This window comes from Coregonus clupeaformis, chromosome 34 (genome assembly GCF_020615455.1).
Source record: "Coregonus clupeaformis isolate EN_2021a chromosome 34, ASM2061545v1, whole genome shotgun sequence".
In the NCBI taxonomy this organism is placed as follows: domain Eukaryota; kingdom Metazoa; phylum Chordata; class Actinopteri; order Salmoniformes; family Salmonidae; genus Coregonus; species Coregonus clupeaformis.
The window spans coordinates 2,358,968-2,384,428 of NC_059225.1; the positions used below are offsets into that span (position 1 = coordinate 2,358,968).

At 43.0% G+C, this 25,461-nt stretch overlaps 1 protein-coding gene across 1 annotated transcript in view; it reads right to left on the bottom strand.

Annotated features, from left to right (window-relative positions):
• Positions 1-11,092: 11,092 nt before the first annotated feature.
• adarb2 (adenosine deaminase RNA specific B2 (inactive)) overlaps positions 11,093-25,461 on the bottom strand; it is a 62,255-nt gene continuing 47,886 nt past the window's right edge. The window contains exons 7-9 of the mRNA XM_041861316.1: positions 19,936-20,117; positions 13,069-13,253; positions 11,093-11,925 (exon numbers count right to left, since the gene is read on the bottom strand). Of these exons, the coding sequence (XP_041717250.1) occupies positions 11,749-11,925; positions 13,069-13,253; positions 19,936-20,117 (544 nt within the window). The 3' untranslated portion in view covers positions 11,093-11,748. The remainder of the gene's footprint in view (positions 11,926-13,068; positions 13,254-19,935; positions 20,118-25,461) is intronic.

Below are 25,461 nucleotides of genomic sequence, written 5' to 3' on the forward strand. Positions count from 1 at the left end.
AATCTAATGTTGAATATGTGATCATAGCATCCTCCAATAGCAAAGCCACAAAAGAGCGCAAGAAAATTATTTGGTTAATTATTACTATGGTTACACAGGAAATTGGCTGAGGCGCTTCAGGATGAAGTATAGTTCTGAGGATACACATTGCCTACAGAAAGTATTCACACCCCTTGACTTTTTCCACATTTTGTTACGAAGTGGGAATAAAATGGATTTAATTGTCATTTTTTGTCAATGATCTACACAAAATACTCTGTCAAAGTTTTTTTTTTTATGTATGGAAAATAAACACTAATATTTCTTGATTAGATAACTGTTCAACCCCCTTAGTCAATACATGTTAGAATCATTTTTGCCAGTGATTACAACTGTGAGTCTTTCTGGGTAAGTCTCATAAGAGCTTTGCACAACTGGATTGTACAATATTTGCCCATTATTCTTTTACAAAAATATTCAAGCTCTGTCAAGTTGGTTGTTGATCATTGCTAGACAGCCATTTTCAAGTCTTGTCATAGATTTTGTCTCCCAGTGTCTGTTGGAAAGCAGACTGAACCAGGTTTTCCTCTAGGATTTTGCCTGTGCTTAGCTCTGTTCCGTTTCTTTTTATTCTTAAAAACTCCCAAGTCCTTGCCGATGACAAGCATACCCATAACATGATGCAGCCACCACCGTGCATGAAAATATGAAGAGTGGTACTCGGTGATGTGTTGGATTTGCCCCAAACATAACGCTTTGTATTCAGGACAAAAAGTTTAATTTCTTTGCCACATTTCTTGCAGTTTTACTTTACTGCTTTATTGCAAACAGGATGCATGTTTGGGAATATTTTTGTTCTGTACAGCCTTCCTTATTTTCACTCTGTCATTTAGTATTGTGGAATAACTACAATGTTGTTGATCCATCCTCAGTTATTTCCTATCACAGTCATTAAACTCTGTAACGGTTTTAAAATCACCATTGGCCTCATGTTGAAATCCCTGATCGGTTTCCTTCCTCTCCGTCAACTGAGTTAGGAAGGCGGCCTCTATCTTTTTAGTGACTGGGTGTATTGATAAACCATCCAAAGTGTAATTAATAACTGCATCATGCTCAAAGGGATATTCAATGTCTGCTTTTTTGGGGGGGGGGATCTACCAATAGGTGCCTTTTGCAAACCATTGGAAAACCTCACTGGTCTTTGTGGTTGAATCTGTGCCATAACAAAAGGGTTGAATACTTATTGACTCAAGACATTTCAGCTTTTCATTTTGTATTAATTTGTAAACATTTCTAAAAACAATTCCACTTCGACATTATGGGGTATTGTGTGTAGATCACAAAATCCTAATTTAACCAATTTTAAATTCAGGCTGTAAAACAGCAAAATGTGGAAGAAATCAAGGGTTGTGAATACTTTCGGAAGGCACGATAGCTAGTTGCTGCAATAGCTTTCCCTGGTCAGAAAAGCAGTGTCCCAAGTTGAGTTATGACGATGAGCGTTAACACTGTTACAGTACAACCCATTCTGAGTGAGAACCATTCCTATCAAGTGCTCTTTGTATCGACATAATGTATAACCCACCCACGCCGTTGTGAGTCTGATTGGTCTTCAATACGGTTTGTTTTGATGTTTTGCATGTGATGTACTATAGTTAATCAACTCTGCTCATGGTTGTATGAAATGTCACGAAGTGGCTTTGTTGCTGTGTTGTGTGTCTGTCATGTTCTACTGTACTTGTTTGTCTGTGTGCTGCATTAACATCAACGTTCTACTGCTGTGATTTTTTCACAATAGATAATGGCAAAAAAAACACTGCCTTTACAATAAGTTATATTTTACACATTCAAGATCAAAGAAAGTTTAACACTTAAGAATGCTGTACAATGTAATTACATATTTGCATTAATCTTTTACCAGCATCTGTCAGAATATCAAATCACATCTGCTAATAAAATAACTTAGGGTTGTGTCCAAAATGGCAACCTATTCAAATCAAATTTTATTTGCCACATGTGACGAATACAACAGTGAAATGCTTACGTACAAGCCCTTAACCAACAATGCAGTTAACACTTTTTTTTTTTAAGTAAAAAAATTGATGATAAATAGCAAATAATTAAAGAGCAGCAGTAAAATAAAATAACAATAGGGAGGCTATATACAGGGGGTACCGGTACAGAGTCAATGTGCGGGGGCACCGGTTAGTCGAGGTAATATGTACATGTGGGTAGAGTTAAAGTGACTATGCATAAATAATAAACAAGAGTAGCAGCAGCGTAAAAGAGGGGGTTGGGGTGGGGGGGCAATGCAAAAGATCCGGGTAGCCATGATTAGCTGTTCAGGAGTCTTATGGCTTGGGGGTAGAAGCTGTTAAGAAGCCTTATGGACCTAGACTTGGCGCTCCGGTACTGCTTGCCGTGTGGTAGCAGAGAGAACAGTCTATGACTAGGGTGGCTGGAGTCTTTGACAATTTTTAGGCCCTTCTTCTGACACCGCCTGGTATAGCTACAGTACTTTTGATCAGAACCCTATGGGCCCTGGTCAAAAGTAGTGCACTATATAGGGTATAGGGTGCCATTTGGGACATACACTTTATATTTTTAGCATATAGCTCAGATTCTTTCACCGTTGTACTTTTTATTTTATTCAGGGAGTTTGTACGTCACTTTCACTGTATCAGAATCATCTTTAATCTTCAAAGAGGAAGGGCTGGACAGAGAACCCTCATGTATGAATTATAACGAAGGGGAAAAAGGAATATGATTTTTGATATTTTGAACTGTGGTATGAGATTAACAAAGTCCTGGGAGATAGGCAAGGCATAGCGGCTTCATTGTAAGAAAATATATTCACCCTAAACCTCATTCTTTTATTATACTTTTTGCACACTGTATTATAATTTTAGGGATAGATGTATTCTCTGCACAGATGCTTGTCAAAATCCAATTAAAGGTATGATTCCTTTTCCATTCGTTGAAATGTTTTTTATTTTCATTATGAATCTATTTAACTGAATAGTTTAATAATCATAACTCATATAATTTATTTTACATCATAAATTGAATGCTAAATTAATTTGAAAGTTAATTGAATTAATTAAAATGATATAACTCGGATAATAATAATAATAATAATAGAATGAGTGAACATGTTGAGTGCCACTAGTTATAATACTTAGTGTGTTATAACAACACTAACTGATATTGTGCTCAAGATCAAAATATGTTTAAAATTACAGAAGTAGTTTTCCTTCCTCCGTAATGTCTCTATCACTAACTGACTGTGTTATCTACTGCGTACGGCCAACATTCTTTATGATGTGGCTAGTCCTTTACAGTCCACAATGTTAGGTGGACTCAACTTGATTCCTTACCTTTCTAAAGCAGAAAAATATACCAAACTTACAGAATATGTTAGCCTTTGTGTGTTTTACATATCAATGTGTGCACTTGTCAAGCAAGCCAATAAAACAACATGTAGACTAAGTCAAACACTTTTCTGATCTGGTTAACGATTGGTTTAAAAGAAGAGAATACAATCAGTTTTACTGAGACCGGAAGGAAATCTCATCCAAGTAAAGTAAATAGAAATTGAGACCGTAATAAGACTGGTCTCGAAGTAAAGTCAATACAAATAGACCGTAATAATGCTTGGTCTACGTCCCAAATGGCACCATATTCCCTATATAGTGCATAGGGCTCTGGTCAAAAGTAGTGCACTATATACAGTGGGGAGAACAAGTATTTGATACACTGCCGATTTTGCAGGTTTTCCTACTTACAAAGCATGTAGAGGTCTGTAATGTTTATCATAGGTACACTTCAACTGTGAGAGACGGAATCTAAAACAAAAATCCAGAAAATCACATTGTATGATTTTTAAGTAATTAATTTGCATTTTATAGCATGTCATAAGTATTTGATCACCTACCAACCAGTAAGAATTCCGGCTCTCACAGACCTGTTAGTTTTTCTTTAAGAAGCCCTCCTGTTCTCCACTCATTACCTGTATTAACTCCACCTGTTTGAACTCGTTACCTGTATAAAAGACACCTGTCCACACACTCAATCAAACAGACTCCAACCTCTCCACAATGGCCAAGACCAGAGAGCTGTGTAAGGACATCAGGGATAAAATTGTAGACCTGCACAAGGCTGGGATGGGCTACAGGACAATAGGCAAGCAGCTTGGTGAGAAGGCAACAACTGTTGGCGCAATTATTAGAAAATGGAAGAAGTTCAAGATGACGGTCAATCACCCTCGGTCTGGGGCTCCATGCAAGATCTCACCTCGTTGGGCATCAATGATCATGAGGAAGGTGAGGGATCAGCCCAGAACTACACGGCAGGACCTGGTCAATGACCTGAAGAGAGCTGGGACCACAGTCTCAAAGAAAACCATTAGTAACATACTACGCCGTCATGGATTAAAATCCTGCAGCGCACGCAAGGTCCCCCTGCTCAAGCCAGCGCATGTCCAGGCCCGTCTGAAGTTTGCCAATGACCATCTGGATGATCCAGAGGAGGAATGGGAGAAGGTCATGTGGTCTGATGAGACAAAAATAGAGCTTTTTGGTCTAAACTCCACTCGCCGTGTTTGGAGGAAGAAGAAGGATGAGTACAACCCCAAGAACACCATCCCAACCGTGAAGCATGGAGGTGGAAACATCATTCTTTGGGGATGCTTTTCTGCAAAGGGGACAGGACGACTGCATCATATTGAGGGGAGGATGGATGGGGCCATGTATCGCGAGATCTTGGCCAACAACCTCCTTCCATCAGTAAGAGCATTGAAGATGGGTCGTGTCTGGGTCTTCCAGCATGACAACGACCCAAAACACACAGCCAGGGCAACTAAGGAGTGGCTCCGTAAGAAGTATCTCAAGGTCCTGGAGTGGCCTAGCCAGTCTCCAGACCTGAACCCAATAGAACATCTTTGGAGGGAGCTGAAAGTCCCGAAACCTGAAGGATCTGGAGAAGGTCTGTATGGAGGAGTGGGCCAAAATCCCTGCTGCAGTGTGTGCAAACCTGGTCAAGACCTACAGGAAACGTATGATCTCTGTAATTGCAAACAAAGGTTTCTGTACCAAATATTAAGTTCTGCTTTTCTGATGTATCAAATACTTATGTCATGCAATAAAATGCTAATTAATTGCTTAAAAATCATACAATGTGATTTTCTGGATTTTTGTTTTAGATTCCGTCTCTCACAGTTGAAGTGTACCTATGATAAAAATTACAGACCTCTACATGCTTTGTAAGTAGGAAAACCTGCAAAATCGGCAGTGTATCAAATACTTGTTCTCCCCACTGTAGGTCCATCCCAATAGGAGGCACCCTTGGTGGCAGCCTCCAAGTAAAGTCAAGTAAATACAAATGGACAGTAATAAATGTTGGTGGCGGCCAGGTAAGTAGATTTCACAGAGCACCTGGCTGCCTCCAAAATGGCACCCTATTACCTTTATGTGTGGCAATGAGGAGGACGTGAGCCAAGTCTAATTAACAAGCAGGTGTGGAGGAGAGGAGGTGATGATGCATGATGGTCTGGAGATCAATACGGAGGGGAGACTTGCTCTGTCTGTAAACCCCAACAAGCTCTCTCGCTCTCTCCCTCTGTTTCTATCAATCTATCTCTCTCTCGCTCTCTCTTGCTTTCTTGTCTCTGTCTGTCGCTCCCTTCCCACTGTCCTCTCTGTAAAGCCCCTCTGACTGGGGGTGGTAAGCGGTCTGTGATGAAAAGGTCATGGGTTAGTCACATAGATAAGGGTCGCTTGTCATCCCTCAGTGGGAATAATGTGTCTTATAACACATTTGGATTGGTTGACAGTTGACACGATCAAGGTTAGATTTCTGTTTAACTTTATCAGACAAGACCTAACAGCATTCTATTGATGTCTCCTTTCTTGTTAAATCCATAATTGGATCACCTTACTTCAGGCAATTCAACATCTCCTCCAGTAATGTAGGACGTTAATGTGTAATTACAAATAGCAGCATTTTATTTTGGTGTTTGAACAAGTTGGGAAAATCCCTGGTCTTGGTATTAAGCTCATACAGTACAGTAGATTTCATTCATTACTTCTGAACAGAGTGGTATCCAGAGAACAGCCCTATCTCCCGACCATGTCTATTAGATTACAGTTAGATGACCAAGCACCAGGGCCAGGCCGTGGAGTAAATAGTCAATTATGATGTTTGTTGTAGTGCGTACAGTCACGAGACATACCTGCCCTGAGGGGAAGAGAGAGAGACACACACACACACACAACTCTCCCTTCTCATAGCTCATTTGATGGCTCCCCACCCAGTTTGACACCTGCCACTGAGACAGGATGATTACCATTTCCAATGTATTTCCTTGGGGAAGGGAAGAGTCTCTAATATTTGTGCGTGGAGGTGATTCATCTGTGGAGAAAGACGGTCATGAAAACAGGGTTTATTTCACTTCATAGGGGAAAGGGCCACATAATGTAGGTTATTGCCTGTCACCTACAGAAACATTTTATTTTAGGTTGATAAGTTATGTGGTGCACATGTTACACAGTTTTCTCTTCCCACAGACAAAGCTAATGAGTATCCTAGAAACTAAATATTGCACAGTAACCTATATCATCACAAATAACCAAGACGGAGATAAAATGACCAGATTTTCTGATTTTATTCACATGTACAAACATTCACTTTCAAAGTATTACTGAATCGCAATTTACAACCTTAGCAGCATGTATTCATATAACTTCAATTTACATCTTTTATATGAATTATCAATTTACATATTTTATCTGAATTAGACATCTCTTCACTATCATCTTCCCATATTGTATTTTTTAATTGTTTAAAATTTTTACAAATATACACTCATTTAATACAACATTACCATTCAGTCATGCCATACTGTTAATATCTCTCAAAATAAACAACGGTTTTCAACGAGGAATCAGTTTGTTATATTTGCCAGAAACCACAAAACTACACCACATTACCAAAAGTATGTGCACACCTGCTCGTCGAACATCTAATTCCAAAATCATGGGCATTAATATGTAGTTGGTTCCCCCTTTGCTGCTACAACAGCCTCCACTCTTCTGAGAAGGCTTTCAACTAGATGTTGGAACATTGCTGCGGGGACTTGCTTCCATTCAGCCACAAGAGCATTAGTGAGGTCGGGCGCTGTTGTTGGGCAATTAGGCCTGGCTCACAGTCGGCGTTCCAATTCATCCCAAAGGTGTTCAATGGGGTTGAGGTCAGGGCTCTGTGCAGGCCAGTCAAGTTCTTTCACACCAAATTCTACAAACCATTTCTGTATGGACCTCGTTTTTGCACGGGGGCATTGTCATGCTGAAACAGGAAAGGGCCTTCCCCAAACTGTTGCCACAAAGTTGGAAGCACAGAATCGTCTAAAATGTCATTGTATGCTGTAGCATTAAGATGTTTCCACTTCACAATAACAGCACTTACAGTTGACCCGGAGCAGCTCGAGCAGGCCAGAAATTTGACGAACTGACTTGTTGGAAAGGTGGCATCCTATAACGGTGCCACGTTGGAAGTCACTGAGCTCTTCAGTAAGGCCATTCTATTGCCAATGTTTGTCTATGGAGATTGCATGTGTGCTGTGCTCGATTTTATACACCTGTCAGCAACAGGTGTGGCTGAAATAGCCAAATCCACTAATTTGAAGGGGTGTCCACATACTTTTGTATATATAGTGTATGTTTGACTAATTGAATGACTATGAAAAATAACTGGTAAAACATATCACAAGCTTCCAACAAAATGTGCCTCTACATTAATAATAGAGTGAATGAGAAAATAAAAGAGAAATATGTACAAGATGAACTTTCAGAGGGAAAACTAGTTTGATTATTCTTGACAACACATGTATGTGTATGAAGATGACAAAAGAGTTTGAATTTATTCATGGTTTATTATCACTCCACATAATATCCTATGTGTACCAGGGTTGGGGTCAATTCCATTTCAATTCAGTCAATACTTTTAAATGGAATTGACCCCAACCCTGACATGCACTGTATTTATGTATGTATGACATGCATCTAGTGATCTGTGATTGGGGTAATACTAGCCTTGACAAACGCACAGGGTGGGTTCCCTTTATAAAAGAGAACAACCTTCACTGGATCTCTACTCAACTAATGGGGACAGGGAGGATATTTATAACAACTTAAAGACCTACTCCAGCTATTTTGGAACTTTTCCAATTGAAAAACGATATCCCACTTTGATGATGATAATGATGATCCACGTTCTTGTCCGGTGGAACAGTATATCAAATAAATATATGTGACAGTGTTTCCTACAGTCTACCTGCCCAATGGACCTTACACACTACCAAAATGGGATCTGAGGCAGAGGAGAGTGATGGACAAGTAACAACACTGACACATAATAACTATGACCACTAGGTGACACTGTTACTGTGTTTAATATAATAGCCTAGACTGTTCTCTTCGTGACCTCCAAGGAAAGTGTCATAGTAAGGTGGGAGGATTTAAACAACATGTTGATAATGTATGCATATAACTTTATCTTATTCCTACATTCAAACATCACACACGTAAAAAGAAAACATTGACCTAATGATTTGAAATTATTTTACAATACTTGAAATATTAAAATAAAGCATATTGTCAAGATTAAACAGGGGGTGAAATCATACATTTGAAATTAACAAAAACATAAACGATGGTGCCAACGTGGACAAACATGGCCAGGGTTGAGAAGTCAGTGTTTTACGGATGACATTTGATAGTGTGTAGTGTGTTCTAGAATTCTGAACCATTACAGACTGGCTTGGGGAGTTAGTGAGGATGTGAAACAAAGAAGAGATAGGTCCCTCGCTACCACCAAGTACCTGGGCTATAGAGTAGGGCCCATTGAGAGTTAATGACTCCGCAACTAAAGACCAAAATGCATTTTGTTAAGGAGGGTTGTATTTATAGTTTTTCTCCCATTGACGACTGAATGTCAGTCTATTCTGTGCCCTTCCCATCATTGCAGGTAATCGCTCCACAACCAAACCACTATAGCAGGTCAGTCACAACCCGGTCACAACCCTTTTACACCAGCTCAAAGTGAGCGCAGCTAACAAGTCAGGCTCATGACTGCTCTATTGTGTGTTAATCAACCCCCCTTTATAATCAACCCATCTGTGGTAAAAAAAAAAGTTACAGCGAGAGACCTCAAAGAATGATTACAAAGGTAAAAAGGTGAAATCAACTCAGAGCGTTAATGACAAGTATTAAAGAAGCTATGGCTGTGGTGTTCTATCTGAAAGGGGAACCCCAGTGTGGGCTAATAGCAGCAGTTATGTTGCTATCACCTCCATTCACCTCTATTCCCTTTGTGCCACTAAGAGCAGATGGAATTAACCTGTCGTGGCCACGTCAAAACCTCTAGCTCCTTGACTTGTGTTAGAGTCAGAAGCGAGCGGAGAGAGGAGGTGAGAGAGAGAGTGGAGAGAGGAGGAGAGAATGAGATCACTGAAAGAGAGGGGGTTGAAGATGGGAGAGAGGAACAGAGGGATAGAAAGGGGGCGAAAGATGAAGAGAGAGAAAAACAGAGGAGATGGAGAGACAAAGAGAAAAGGGAGAGAGATAGGTGAGATATACACTACCGGTCAAAAGTTTTAGAACACCTACTCATTCAAGGGTTTTTCTTAATTTTTTACTATTTTCTACATTGTAGAATAATAGTGAAGACATTAAAACTCTGAAATAACACATATGGAATCATGTAGTAACCAAAAAAGTGTTAAACAAATCAAAATATATTGTATATTTGAGATTCTTCAAATAGCCACCCTTTGCCTTGATGACAGCTTTGCACACTCTTGGCATTCTCTCAACCAGCTTCACCTGAAATGCTTTTCCAACAGTCTTAAAGGAGTTCCCACATATGCTGAGCACTTGTTGGCTGCTTTTCCTTCACTCTGCGGTCCGACTCATCCAAAACCATCTCAATTTGGTTGAGGTCGGGGGATTGTGGAGGCCAGGTCATCTGACGCAGCACTCCATCACTCTCCTTCTTGGTAAAATAGCCCTTACACAGCCTGGAGGTGTGTTGGGTCATTGTCCTTTTGAAAAACAAATTATAGTCCCACTAAGCCCAAACCAGATGTGATGGCATATCGATGCAGAATGCTGTGGTAGCCATGCTGGTTAAGTGTGCCTTGAATTCTAAATAAATCACAGACAGTGTCACCAGCAAAGCACCCCCACACCATAACACCTCCTCCTCCATGCTTTACGGTGGGAAATACACATGCAGAGATAATCCGTTCACCCACACAAAGACTCGGCGGTTGGAACCAAAAATCCCCAATTTGGACTCCAGACCAAAGGACACATTTCCACCGGTCTAATTTCCATTGCTCGTGTTTCTTGGCCCAAGCAAGTCTCTTCTTCTTATTGGTGTCCTTTAGTAGTGGTTTCTTTGCAGCAATTCGACCATGAAGGCCTGATTCACACAGTCTCCTCTGAACAGTTGATGTTGAGATGTGTCTGTTACTTGAACTCTGTGAAGCATTTATTTGGGCTGCAATTTCTGAGGCTGGTAACTCTGGGTCTTCCTTTCCTGTGCCGGTCCTCATGAGAGCCAGTTTCATCATAGCGCTTGATGGTTTTTGCGACTGCACTTAAAGAAACGTTTAAAGTTCTTGAAATGTTCCGTATTGACTGACCTTCATGTCTTAAAGTAATGATGGACTGTTGTTTCTCTTTGCTTATTTGAGCTGTTCTTGTCATAATATGGACTTGGTCTTTTACCAAATAGGACTATCTTCTGTATACCCCCCCTACCTTGTCACAACACAACTGATTGGCTCAAACGCATTAAGAAGGAAATAAATTCCACAAATTAACTTTTAAGAAGGCACACCTGTTAATTGAAATGCATTCCAGGTGACTACCTCACGAAGTTGGTTGAGAGAATGCCAAGAGTGTGCAAAGCTGTCATCAAAGCAAAGGGTGGCTATTTGAAGAATCTCAAATATAAAATATATTATTTTTTGGTTACTACATGATTCCATATGTGTTATTCCATAGTTTTGATGTCTTCACTATTATTCTACAATGTAGAAAATAGTACAAATAAAGAAAAACCCTTGAATGAGTAGGTGTTCTAAAACTTTTGACCGGGAGCGTATGTGAACGAGGCCTGTGTGCAAGGGTGTCTCTTTGTGTGTGTGTCCTTGCGTGTGTGTGTGTGTGTGTAACGGTGAGTTGTCTATCTGGTTCTCTGTGGTCCTTTTCTCTTTCTCCATCACTCTGTCCATCACACGTCACAATGACAGGCTCTGTAATTGGCTGGCCCTGTCCCCCATCCCCGCTGGAGCTCTGCAGGCACACCGCCGCTCCCAATTGGCTGATGACAAGATAGCGGCTGGCTTTCACATTGACCAAGGTTACCCTGCCTTCTTTCCTGCCTTCTCCCTGGCTCTGACATGACAACCAGGGAACGGCGGGATATTGAAGGAGAGGTCCGATCAAACCCACTTTCTTTCTTTCATTCCCATTTTTTTTTTTTTTTGGTGGTGGGACTTGAACGACCGACATCAAAGGTGGCTTTTGCCGAGGAGGAGATGGAGGCTTGTAGAGCAAACCAAAGTCAGCGGACAACAATAAAGCCAACTGCCACATGCTCCTTCTACAGACACGCACACAAACGGAAGGATGAACACGGACACGCACACCACAGGAAGCTGGTGTGCGTGTGCATAATAATGGCTGGAATGAATTGAAATGTGTCTTAGTCCTGTAGCAGGAAGCTCTCCTGCTCTGGAGGTTTCTTCATCCAGGTTCCCAGGCCTGTCTCCAGTAGCGATCTGAACCACTGCTGTTTGGCAGTCTGGTAAGAGCCGGCAGCCATCTTGGCCTCACAGTACATCAGTGGCTGGTCCACGGGCCCGGAAGCATGGATACTCAACTGGAGAGAGAAGGAAGAGTGAGAAAAGGATGGGGTAGAGGGTTAGGGTAAGAGAGATAGAGAGCAAAACAAAACTAATGAGCCGGCACAAACGGGGAACTTCAACAGCTGTGTAATCTCCCCATTTAAATTTCACAAGCAATTGAACATTCTCTGTGCTTTTGTGCATTTCCTTTGTTGCACAGGCAGAAAGAGAAGAGCAGCAGCCGCTAGGCGAGGCGAGAGAGGGGACGTAGGCACAGTCAGTCACAAGTTTCTTTGGAGATTACTGTGTCTGCTGTTGCATGCCTTACTGCGTGCAGGGACCAATTTCCAAGGGCGGCGCTCCTCAAGTGCTTCTCCAAATAATTATGGTTTTATAATCATTATAATTTAACTGCCACCATTTGGGTGTTGCAGGCATTTACACACATTTTCATGATGAAAATTAAACTGAGCTTTGTGTTTGTTCTAAAATAATAGGCTGCTATTGTGTAAAGAGGGGGTAAGCTGCTGTAGAGTACTGTGGCAGCTGTTGCTGGACACAGAGATGTCAAGTGGTTCCACACTACTCACCAGAAGCTTGGTTAGTCGTTATTAAAGGCATGGTATGACATTTTGTTATGCCATGTACAGATATACTTCCTTCATTTGACCAGTTTCTCACAGCAGAAAAATTATCCTGCAGCAACATGACATGTGAATTATTATATGGTTTATAATACATTTTAGGGGTTGATACTCCCGCGTGGCGCAGCGGACTAAGGCACTGCATCTCAGTGCTAGAGGCGTCACTACAGACCCTGGTTCGATTCCAGGCTGTATCACAATCCGGCCGTGATTGGGAGTCCCATAGGGCGGCGCACAATTGGCCCAGCGTTGTCCGCATTTGGCCGGGGTAGGCCGTCATTGTAAATAATAATTTGTTCTTAACTGACTTGCCTAGTTAAATAAAGGAAAAATAAAACATAAATTTTTCGTTAGGGAAAATCAAGGCTGACATTTTAAAGTGGAAATTACTCCTTAGAAGCCTTTTAAACTTTAGAAACCTTTTTAAACCTAGAAAATTCTCTGCAACAACAGAGTGATCAAATTAAGATAGAACATCTGTATTCATTATGATACAGTGCATAGTGTCTGTGTATTTCTGTCTGCAGTACTCACCTTGCGGTACAGCCTTGCCCAGCGGGTGAACAGAGCATGCTTGCAGAGCCTTGATGGCGTCCCAGAGTCCCTCTTCCGTCCCGTAGCCGTGTTGACCACCTCCAGCTGACCGTCCCCACAAGTCCAGTTCACACTGACACACAGAGACTTCCCCGGCTGACGACACTCACCGCTGACACTCAGACCTGCAGGGACGCACAGGAAAAAGGTAATTTGTCTTATTAAAATGTGTGTGATTAGGGCCTCCTGAGTGGTGCAGCAGTCTAAGGCTTCACTACAGACCCGGGTTCGATCCCAGGCTGTGTCACAGCCAGCTGTGACCGGGAGACCCATGAGGCGGCATACAATTGGCCCAGCGTCGTCCGGGTTAGGGGAGGGTTTGGCCAGCTGGGATTTCCTTGTCCCATCGCGCTCTAGTGACTCCTTGTGGCTGACTTCGGTCGCCAGCTGGGCGGTGTTTCCTCCGACACATTGGTGCGGCTGGGTTCCGGGTTAAGCCAGCAGTGTGTCAAGAAGCAATGCGGCTTGGAAGGGTCTTGTTTCGGAGGACACATAGCTTTCGACCTTCGCCTCTCCCGAGTCTGTAGGGGAGTTGCAGCAATGGGACAAGACTGGAACTACCAATTGGATATCATGTTAAACATTTTTTTGAAAATTGGTGTGTGATTGCTTAAGCTTTTAGTCATATTAGACACAGGGTAATCCCGGTTAACCCAGAACTAAAGACTCAAGTAATTGGTCAGATGCTCGATTAAAGGTAGACTCAGCGAAATGACGTTGCCACGAGCAGCACCGCAGATATTGATAGATGAGTGAGATGCAACACTTCGCTCTCACACAGTCACAAACAGTATCTGTGCATGTGCACAGTATTGCTTCACACTGTGTACAGCATGGTAAACTGACCCACTATGCTGTTTACTTTTTGCATCTACGTCACATCGCTGAGTCTACCTTTAAGTTCTGGGTCCATACATATTGAGAAGAGATCGGAACCAGAAAGAAGAGCTCCACCCTCTCTCTTTGCAAGTTACCGGCAAGTCTATGGGCCAAATGTCCCCTCCCCTTCCGAAATTAAAAAGATGCTAACACCTGCGACATTGTGATTTGTCCAAATAACCAGTGATGAAAACCCCAAGCACTGTAACTAATGCTGCTCCTTATCTCATGCATCCAGGTGTATCATGACAGATCTACGCTACCGTTTATGTTTATGTAGTCTGTCCACGAGAGATTAGACACATGGGGACAGGGAACCGTCTTGTTGGAGACTGCTGTCTCAATTGAACTAAATAGTGCCCAAATGGAAATATTTGCTACACTTTTGCACTAATGCAACATTTGAAGAATAAAAAACAGCTGAAACATGAAATTACTGTATCTTTGTTTCACCTGAAACTGAACTTTATACCTTTGATTTGCTTTTCATTTTAACTTTTTTGTGGTTAACTCCCTCTAGCAAAAAACAGATGCAACGTTTGCAGTGATGCAAAAAAGTAGTCAACCTGGTTCTCTAACTCCAAGCTGTTTATACACCAGCCTCTGTCCTCAGAGAGCAGTTAGAGACACTGGGGGGAGAGGGAGAGAGGAAGGGAGGGAGGGATAGGAAGAGAGAGTGAGAGACAGAGAGAGAGAGAGATACACTAGGGTGAGAGTGAGAGAGGAAGGGAGGAAGGGATAGGAAAAGGAAGAGAGCTAGAGAGAGAGAGGAGAGTGAGGGGGGAGTGATTGGGGAGAAAGAAAGAGAGAGAAAATAAGAGAAAGAGAGTGAGAGAAAAAGAAAGATAGAGAGGGTCTATCAAGCATGCAAGTGTGCATTTCATTAAAGGGAAACGTGTTGACGTGGATAATGTAACGTGGGCGTTTGAAGCTTCACTATATCTGTGGTAAACACGGTGCCTGAGATACTGAGGTCCCTCACTGAGGACTCCTCAATCAGACACAGCCTCTCACCTCCAATTAGCTAGCATAGCGCTCCGCTAGCACTCTGCACAAAAAGCAGTGGAGGGGAGGAGGAGGAGAGGTGGAGGAGGGGAGAAGAGGAGGAGGTTAGGAGGCGAGGAGGAAAATGGGATGAGGAGGAGATGAGGAGGAGAGGAGGATATTGAGAAAGGAGGATGGTGAGGAGAGGAGGAGGGAGAGGAGGAGGATGGGAGGAGGAGAGGAGACTCAGCCACCAGACTTCATGTACAATGAATTAGCACCCAGCGTTACAGAACAAGAGAAGTGACAACCAGTTCCCCCCTACGGACACAGGGAATTAGCACCCCTGCTGAGTGCAGCTAAAAAAAAAATCTGACACACTCCAGCACTCCCCTTAAGAACAGTAGCAGCATTGTCAAGACATCAACACTGATTATAATGTAGTTATGCCCTGGTGGAAACACAGTAGAAAATACAAGTAGGAATGTTTACCATGACACAGGGTAACTAAGAAGTCATGCAAAGTACCATGCACCATAATATGTCTGCATTTTAATAAAATGTTTAAGTCTGGACAAGTGTTCATATTAATGATATGATTGAATCGCTCATAATTAATAACGCTATTACTATAGCAGTAATTAGTAGATGAAGCAGTTTTGATAAAGATACCGTAAGAAAAAGGACTTGGTCATACAATTGTATGGACACAAAGCCATGCATTCTGAGATATAACACAAAATAGATTTAACACATATTCTCAGTGATCATCTTTCTGTGTGGCAGACTCATTCTCCCATCCTCCCATCTTCTCTCTTCCATTCACCAGTCTTTCATTCCTCTCTTCCTTCTTTTCTATAGCTTTTCAGAGCTGGAATGAATTGCCTGCCGACATAACAATCACCTAGTCTCTTATTACCATCCCTCCATTCTCTTATAGAGACACACCTCTTTGAACAAAAGAGGATCTCGCTCTCGCTCTCCTCTCACTCTCTCCTGTCTCCCTCTCTCTCCCTCTCCTGTCTCCCTCTCTCTCTCTCTCTAATCATACTGCCTCTATTCATGCCTCATTTGATCCCTTCAATCGACTTGACTCTTGTGTCTCTGTAATAGCCAATTTGATTTTTCCTCTGTGAAGTCTTGATCAGTTTTTCTATTCTAGTTAGTGCTCTGCAGGTAGCTCATCAAGTAGACCAATTCAAACCTGTGGTTATGTGATGTATAATAATAATAGCTGGAAAATATAAATATTCATATTAAAAACCCACCACCACTACCACTAAAATTATTTCAAGAACCATTCCTGTGGCCACTGCTTAGAGCCTTGCACGCACATGCAGCATTAATATTGAGTGGACAACGGAAAAGTCTCAAATGTGAGCAAGGCGAAAGGCAGTGCTGGTAACGCATGATACATGCAATCTAAACACTAATAAGAATAGCAACTTAGGACTGTGAATGTGGAGGGGACAACACTTTATTAGACCACGCCACATCCAAGAATGTCAATTGAAAAGTCTTAAATGTGATTGATTGTGGCAAAAGGCAGCACTGGCAATGCATGATGCCTACAATCTAAACACTCTCTAATAGTAAAAGTAACTCCAGACCGTGTCTCCAGTGTGGTGTCTCCCAGTTGGGTTAAATCCAGGTGACTTTTTGAAGGACAACCTCATTGATGTGTTTAGCCTCCTCTGCTCTCTGCTGCAGGTGGAGTCATTTGGTTGACAGTGATAAGAGCTCCTGGGGAACTCAGTCAGAGCCAGAGCCTTTCATATGACAGGACTTAAAATAACCCAGCCATTTCCCTGAACAAGAGGCCCAGACACAATGGTGGAGGATCTCATCAGGGCAGGATGAATGAAAAGGTGGAGGGAGGGTGGAGGAGGAGGGAGCATGGGTCCTGGGTCCTGGGAGTGAATGGAATGGACCATCCGTTCCTCCCTCTCTCCCACTCTCTCTCTCCCCCCCCACCTCCTCTTTTCTCACTCCCTTCCTCCACAATGAATGGTTGTCTGATAAGAGCTGTGATTACATTGATTTGGAGTAGGGCCATCTCTCCAATGACCCCCTCTCCTCTCCTCCTCCCCCAGCCCTCCCCCTGTCCTCTACTGGCTCCATGGTTCAGACAGCAAAGATACACACACACGCACACGTCCCAGTAAACATTTACATTTTAGTCATTTAGCAGACGCTCTTATCCAGAGCGACTTACAGGAGCAATTAGGGTTAAGTGCCTTGCTTAAGGGCACATCGACAGATTTTTCACCTAGTCGGCTCGGGGATTAGAACCAGCGACCTTTCGGTTACTGGCACAACGCTCTTACCCACTAAGCTACCTGCCGCCCTAGTAAACACAAAGACACAGCATTCGCTGATGTCCCTCTGCAATTGAAGCCTTGCACTGAGTTCACAAAGTTTGTTTTCCAGCGACTGGACATTAGCCATCAGGATACTAGGAAGAGGAGGCCGTATAGCCTGTCTTTTCAGCCTAGCTTGGAGTCCCCGTTTCCTTCCTCTTTTTCGTCGCGGGCATTGCCTTAGGTCATCTCGGCCAGGAGCAACAGGTAAGCCCACTTTGCGGGGAAAAAAGGAGTGAATGCAGTATTCCAGATCTGGGAGGAGAGAGTGTGTAGCTTCCGATTCATGATCCAGAAGTGTTTGTCGGTCGTAGGAAATGATTGCACGAACATTCTGTTTAAACAATGTAATAATTAAAGCAGAAATTGCCATAAAAAAGCAAAGTCGAGCAGGAACCGGCAAGACGCGCGCCCTCCTCAGCGCCGCCATCTTAGACACACCAGCTGTCGGTGCCCATCGAAGCCTTCCTCCCAGACAAGCTTAACACATTCTATGCTCGCTTCGAGGCAGACAATACCGAGTCATCCAGGAAGACTCTTGCTGCTCCGGACGACCAGGTGCTTTCACTCTCCGAGGCAGACGTGAGGAAAACTCTCAAAAGAGTGAATACAAAGCCGCCGGCCCAGATGGCATCCCTGGTTGCGTCCTCAGCATGTGTGCTGACCAGCTGGCGGGCATCTTCTCAGACATCTTCAACCTGTCCCCGTCCCAGGCTGTAGTCCCCATCTGCTTTAAGGAGACCAACATCGTCCCAGTGCCCAAGAAAAACTAAGTGACATTCCCAAATGACTATCGCCCCGCCGCGCTCACCTCAGTCATCATGAAGTACTTTGAGAGGCTGGTCATTGCCCACATCAAGGCCAGCATGCCAGACACACTGGACCCACTCCAATTTGCCAACCGCTCCAACTAGAGGTCTTCATGGGTCCATAAAGTTGGACCCGTTCCGAAATGGACCTGGGGCTTTCCCACCCGGAATCGATATGCATAAATGCATTTTTAAAATATAGAGACCCGTTCCGAACGGACCCGAGGACAACTAGACCTGTTCCATATAGACATGGTCGGATCCAGAACAGGTCTGATCCGAGTGAGGGAAGCAGCATAAAAATAAAATTTTAAGCTACTTTATTAACTGGTGCTGATAAAGCGCAAGAGGAGGGAGAGAGGTGCCACTCTAGCAGGCGAGGGAGGGGCTGTACTGTAAACAAGTGACACAGGGAGCTGGGAGGGAGAGACGAGAGACAGCAACTAACCAATCAACGCTATAGTAGACTAATCGCTGCCATAGCTAGGTTACTTATCATCAAATATGATTACGTAGTACCTGCCTCGACTGCATCAAACCGGGAGAAGCTTGTTAAGCTAGCTAATGTTAGCTAGCTAGGCTATTTGAGGCTACAGTTCATGGGCTTTCTCATCCTACAGTTACAAACAACAACAACTCCATTCAGAATATTAAGTAGAAGCCTACCTGTTGGCTCTTGGTTGTTGTAGCCTCTCCTCCTCCTTTAACTTTTAATTCCATCATTTTAATTCCATATTCCATTGATTAGATATCTCCTAACTTTTGCAAAAAACAGAGGCTTTATGACTGTAGCCTATTGCCGCTTTGATGACTTATGATTGGCCAACAACAAGCTACACATGCCACTCTCCTGAAAAGCAAGACCAGCAGCATAAATGATAAAATGTCTCTCTCTCGACTGCAGCAGTCACGTTCGGATCAGTCAGTTAAAATTACCCCGTGACAATCATATCAGATCCGACCCAGACCTGTGACATTATTTAGAATTCTGGATTCGTATTCTTATCTTTTATTATTTATTATTGTTGTTGCATTGTCGAGAAGGAACCTGCAAGTAAGCATTTCGTTGGACGATGTATACCATGCGTATCTTGTACATACGACTAATAAAACTTGAAACTTGAAACACACTCAGAAGGATGTCTAGAACGACAGGCAGAATGCTTGTGGCAGATGTCTGTGGCCACCTCTGTTTTGTTTTGAAGTTCTGCTTGTCCAAGGTAAAGGTCACCATTCTGCCCTTTGTCAACAACGATGAAATGAAAGACAAACATTTCTCAAAGAATTTATGTCAACCTTTGAGCAAAACATCCACATTTCGAGCAGAAGGAGCAATTCTCTTATGGAGACATACTATGTCCTTTATGTATGGACTGTCTTCAGTACCTAACTTAATACTTCAGACAACTTCCAAGTGACCCTACAGTGTTCTTGGTGGTTCAATGATACATTCATTATGACCATCATCACTAAAGGTCCTTCTATACAATAATCACTCCTGATGATGATGGAGCTGTAAAAATATTCATCCTTATGACACCTAATTACCCAGAGTTCTGCAGCACTGGGGATCTTTAGAGAGGCAGAATGCCCTTCAAGAGTAATGTGCACAACCTACCTCCCTAGCCGTGTGTGTATGGAGGGTGAACACACTGTTATCCAAAAACATATCCAAAGTTAAAACTATCATCATGATACATTTTGTATAGTGTTGCATTGTCTGTCTGTCTGTCTGTCAGTCAGTCAGGCTGTCAGTCTGTCTCTGTGTCTCTTACCACTAAGGAGAGGCTGGTTGCGTCTGTAGGCGGCGGGCAGCGGTCCGAGGCACTCCAGTCTCTGACTCATCACCCTGTTGAAGTGACCCGGGTGTCTGAGGCTGCCCACCGTCAGACTGTGGAGGTACACCGGCTCCACAAAGTGACTCAACAATGCCCCCTGCAGCCCCAGGACGTTCCATCTACAGGAAAGGAGAGGGGGGAGAGGAGAGGTGGGAAAGGCGAGAGAGAGAGCGGTGGGGGGAGAGGTGAGAAAGAGAGAGAGCGCGAGGAGAGGAGAGAGAAAGAGGGGTGGAGAGAGAGAAGGGCAGAGAGGAGGGAATAGAAGAAAGAGAAGAGAGGAAGGAGACAGGGGACAAAAGAGAAGAGAGGAGAGAGGGGAGAACTAGCGTCAGTGATGGACAGAGACAATCTGATCATTATCTGGCCAAAGGACGTGACAAGATAGGGAACAAATGGTGACACACACACACACTCAACAAAGGTTAGAGCATTATCACTCATTACAGCCGACCAGATATTATCATTCATATATTCACCAGTGACATCAGGGTTAATGCACTTCTAGAGGGTTTGTGCTTACAGGTGTGCTTTTCTTTCGCGAGGACTAAGGACAAGGGCAATCACCTCTGAGTTTGTTTAGGAAGATCCACGAGTGACACATAATCAATAAAGCTCTAATCCTGTCTGCATCCATTACATAGAAGTGTGGTGGTGAGATAGTATAATACTGGTGGTGAGATAGTACTATACTGGTGGTGAGATAGTACTATACTGGTGGTGAGATAGTACTATACTGGTGGTGAGATAGGCCTATACTGGTGGTGAGATAGGCCTATACTGGTGGTGATATAGTAATATATTGGTGGTGAGATAGGCCTATACTGGTGGTGAGATAGTACTATACTGGTGGTGATATAGTAATATACTGGTGGTGATATAGTACTATACTGGTGGGGATATAGTAATATACTGGTGGTGATATAGTAATATACTGGTGGTGAGATAGGCCTATACTGGTGGTGAGATAGGCCTATACTGGTGGTGATATAGTAATATACTGGTGGTGATATAGTAATATACTGGTGGTGAGATAGGCCTATACTGGTGGTGAGATAGTACTATACTGGTGGCAGACCTGGGTTCAAATACTATTTGAAATAATTTCAAATAATTTAGTTGCAAAACTGAAAACCCCACCCATCTGGTACTCCAAATAGTATTTGAACCCAGATCTGAATGGTGGTGAGATAGTAGGCCTAGATGTCTCTAGACTGCCTTGCCATTTGCTGTTTAGACTAATCTATTTTCCAGAATACATTAACAAATGGATGGGGCATAATTACTATGTTTATAATGATTTCCTCCTTTCAGAGCGAGAGAACAAAGATATAGAGGCCCTCTGTGTGTACCTGGGTTGTGTAGCTGTGTACTCACAAGCATTGGACTAAAGAACTTATGAGAAGCGCAATCAGAGGGAAACATTATGTTGCTAATTTTTACACCATTGTTCTTTTTGCTAATCAATGTATCTTTATCATGACTGTAATAATTGAAATTATCTTTTCCTCTCGCATCCCCCATTCATGACTAATAATGTGTCATTATAGTTTTTGCTTCCCCCGAGCAGTCAATTAACATCCATGCTTTCCAAGAATCGCTAAACTGCGCAAACTGCCACCTCGGCTGTACCTGCGCCACCACAGTCTGTTAGTGGGATCTGTCCTTTTTCAAACAAAAGAAAGAGCTCTATTCTCTCTTTTCCCCTCCCGCTCCTTCCACCAAAACAGAAATGATTTAGCTTGAAATATTAATTTACCTAGGAAGCAACGCTGTGAATTAGAAACATATTTTAATCTCATGCAAGAAAAGACAGCCATCTGGCTGTTGCATGAATTTTAAAGGGGGAGACTCCCTCCCTCTCTCCCGTCCTCTCTCCCGTCCTCTCTCTATCCTTCCTTCTCTTCCTCCCTCCTCCTCTCCGTAAATGGAGACCATTAAAGTAATGTGTTCATCTACATAAAATCCAAATGGAAGATAAAGGTTCATAGTCATATGAAACCATTTAGGCCCTTCAATTAAAAAATACATTGACTTAATCAAACATCCACTCTCTGGTCAATCAGGTTCCCAGACCCTGTTGTGCTTTTTCAAAAACACTAACGATCACAATAATGACAATAGTAACGATGATTAAAAAATTAAAAAATACAAACGCTTTCATGGTGGTTCATTTACCGTAACACAACTCTACGCCTACGCAAACAGACATGATGACATGAGGGAGTGGGGGATGAATGAATGGAGGGAGATATATGATGAAGGGAGGGATACAACAAGGAGTGTAACTGTGGGACATAAACAGACAGTGGCAGTAGGGCAGGCTTCACCTCTGATGTGTCTATTTACAGCTGAAATAGGTCCCCCCCCTCTGTCTTTGTCTCTTTGTCTCACTCGCTCTCTCTCTCTCCTCCCTCTATATCCCTATCTCTTTCACCCTGACCTTAATTATCTGGCCCTCACTAACCCACTCACTTCAGTGGAGGCCAAGGATAATTTACAAGGATATAAATGGAGAAAGAGGAGTGGAGAGGGAGAGAAAGAGGGTGTCGGACGGTGTCTAGCTTGGTGGAAAGAAAGAAAGAAAGAAAGAAAGAAAGAAAGAAAGAAAGAAAGAAAGAAAGAAAGAAAGAAAGAAAGAAAAAAGAAAAAAGAAAGAAAGAAAGCAGGATGTCCCTTTTCCTTTCCCCTGACTGCCGTGTCGTATCCCTCTATTTTTTGCCAAGTAATTGCTTTCACCTATAGTGGTGACCTAGACAGATGTAATCGCTGCGTCTCCAGCCCCGGCCAACTGAATCACATTGGTCAGATTAACGGTCACTTTCAGGGGGAAAGAGGAGAGCCACCTCAGAATACACTATATATACAAAAGTATGTGGACACCCCTTCAAATTAGTGGATTCGGCTATTTCAGCCACACAAGTTGCTGACAGGTGTATAAAATCGAGCACACAGCCATGCAATCTCCATAGACAAAAATCGGCAGTAGAATGGCCTTACTGAAGAGCTCAGTGACTTTCAACGTGGCACCGTCATAGGATGCCACCTTTCCAACATGTCAGTTGGTCAAATTTCTGCCCTGCTAGAGCTGCCCAAGTCAACTGTAAGTGCTGTTATTGTGAAGTGAAACGTCTAGGAGCAACAACGGCTCAGCCGCGAAGTGTGGTCCTCTGTAGCTCAGCTGGTAGAGCACGGCGCTTGTAACGCCAAGGTAGTGGGTTCGATCCCTCACACGCACGCATGACTTAAGTCGCTTTGGATAAAAGCGTCTGCTAAATGCATAAATGGTAGGCCACACAAGCTTACAGAACGGGACTGCCGAGTGCTGAAGCGCGTAGTGTAAAAATAGTCTGTCCTCGGTTGCAAAACTCACTACCGACTTCCAAACTGCCTCTGGAAGCAACGTCAACACAAGAACTGTTCATCGGGAGCTTCATGAAATGGGTTTCTATGGCCGAGCAGCCGCAAACAAGCCTAAGATCACTATGCGCAATACCAAGCGTCGGCTGGAGTGGTGTAAAGCTCGCCGCCATTGGACTCTGGAGCAGTGGAAACACGTTCTCTGGAGTGATGAATCACGCTTCACCATCTGGCAGTTTGATGGACAAATCTGTGTTTGGCGGATGCCAGGAGAACACTACCTGGCCCAATGCATAGTGCCAACTGAAAGTTTGGTGGAAGAGGAAAAATGGTCTGAGGCAGTTTTTCATGGTTCGGGCTAGGCCCCTTAGTTCCAGTGAATGGAAATCTTAACACTACAGCATAAAATTACATTCTATACGATTCTGTGCATCCAACTTTGTGGCAACCGTTTGGGAAACGCCCTTTCCTGTTTCAGCATGACAATGCCCCCGTGCACAAAGCAAGGTCCATACAGAAATGGTTTGTCGAGATCGGTGTGGAAGAACTTGACTGGCCTGAACAGCGCCCTGACCTCAACCCCATCAAACACCTTTAGCAGCAACAGGGGGACCTACTCCATATTAACGCCCATGATTTTGGGCATTAATATGTTCGACGAGCAGGTGTTCGACGAGCAGGTGTCCACATACTTATGGTCACGTACAGTGACTTGCGAAAGTATTCATCCCCCTTGGCATTTTTCCTATTTTGTTGCCTTACAACCTGGAATTAAAATTGATTTTGGGGGGGTTTGTATCATTTGATTTACACAACATGTCTACCAATTTGAAGATGCAAAATAATTTTTTTTGTGAAACAAACAAGAAATGTAGACTTTGGCTCTACAAAGTCAATACTTTGTAGAGCCACCTTTTGCAGCAATTACAGCTCTTGGGTATGTCTCTATAAGCTTGGCACATCTAGCCACTGGGATTTTTGCCCATTCTTCAAGGCAAAACTGCTCCAGCTCCTTCAAGTTGGATGGGTTCCGCTGGTGTACAGCAATCTTTAAGTCATACCACAGATTCTGAATTGGATTGAGGTCTGGGCTTTTACTAGGCCATTCCAAGACATTTAAATGTTTCCCCTTAAACCACTCAAGTGTTGCTTTAGAAGTATGCTTAGGGTCATTGTCCTTCTGGAAGGTGAACCTCCGTCCCAGTCTCAAATCTCTGGAAGACTGAAACAGGTTTCCCTCAAGAATTTCCCTTTATTTAGCGCCATCCATCATTCCTTCAGTTCTGACCAGTTTCCCAGTCCCTGCCAATGAAAAACATCCCCACGGCATTATACCGGTCACCACCATGCTTCACTGTGGGGATGGTGTTCTCGGGGTGATGAGAGGTGTTGGGTTTGCGCCAGACATAGTGTTTTCCTTGATGGCCAAAAAGCTCAATCTTATCATCTGACCAGAGTACCTTCTTCCATATGTTTGGGGAGTCTCCCACATGGCTTTTGGCGAACACCAAACGTGTTTGCTTATTATTTTCTTTAAGCAATGGCTTTTTTCTTGCCACTCTTCCGTAAAGCCCAGCTCTGTGGAGTGTATGGCTTAAAGTGGTCCTATGGACAGATACTCCAATCTCCACTGTGGAGCTTTGCAGCTCCTTCAGTGTTATCTTTGGTCTCTTTGTTGCCTCTCTGATTAATGCCCTCCTTGCCTGGTCCATGAGTTTTGGTGGGCGGCCCTCTCTTGGCAGGTTTGTTGTGGTGCCAAATTCTTTCAATTTTTTAATAATGGATTTAATGGTGCTCCGTGGGATGTTCAAAGTTTCTGATATTTTTTTATAACCCAACCCTGATCTGTACTTCTCCACAACTTTGTCCCTGACCTGTTTACTTAGGTTGGAGTCATTAAAACTCATTTTTCAACCACTCCACAAATGTATTGTTAACAAACTATAGTTTTGGCAAGTCGGTTAGGACATCTACTTTGTGCATGACACAAGTAATTTTTCCAACAATTGTTTACAGACAGATTATTTCACTTATAATTCAATGTATCACAATTCCAGTGGGTCAGAAGTTTACATACACTAAGTTGACTGTGCCTTTAAACAGCTT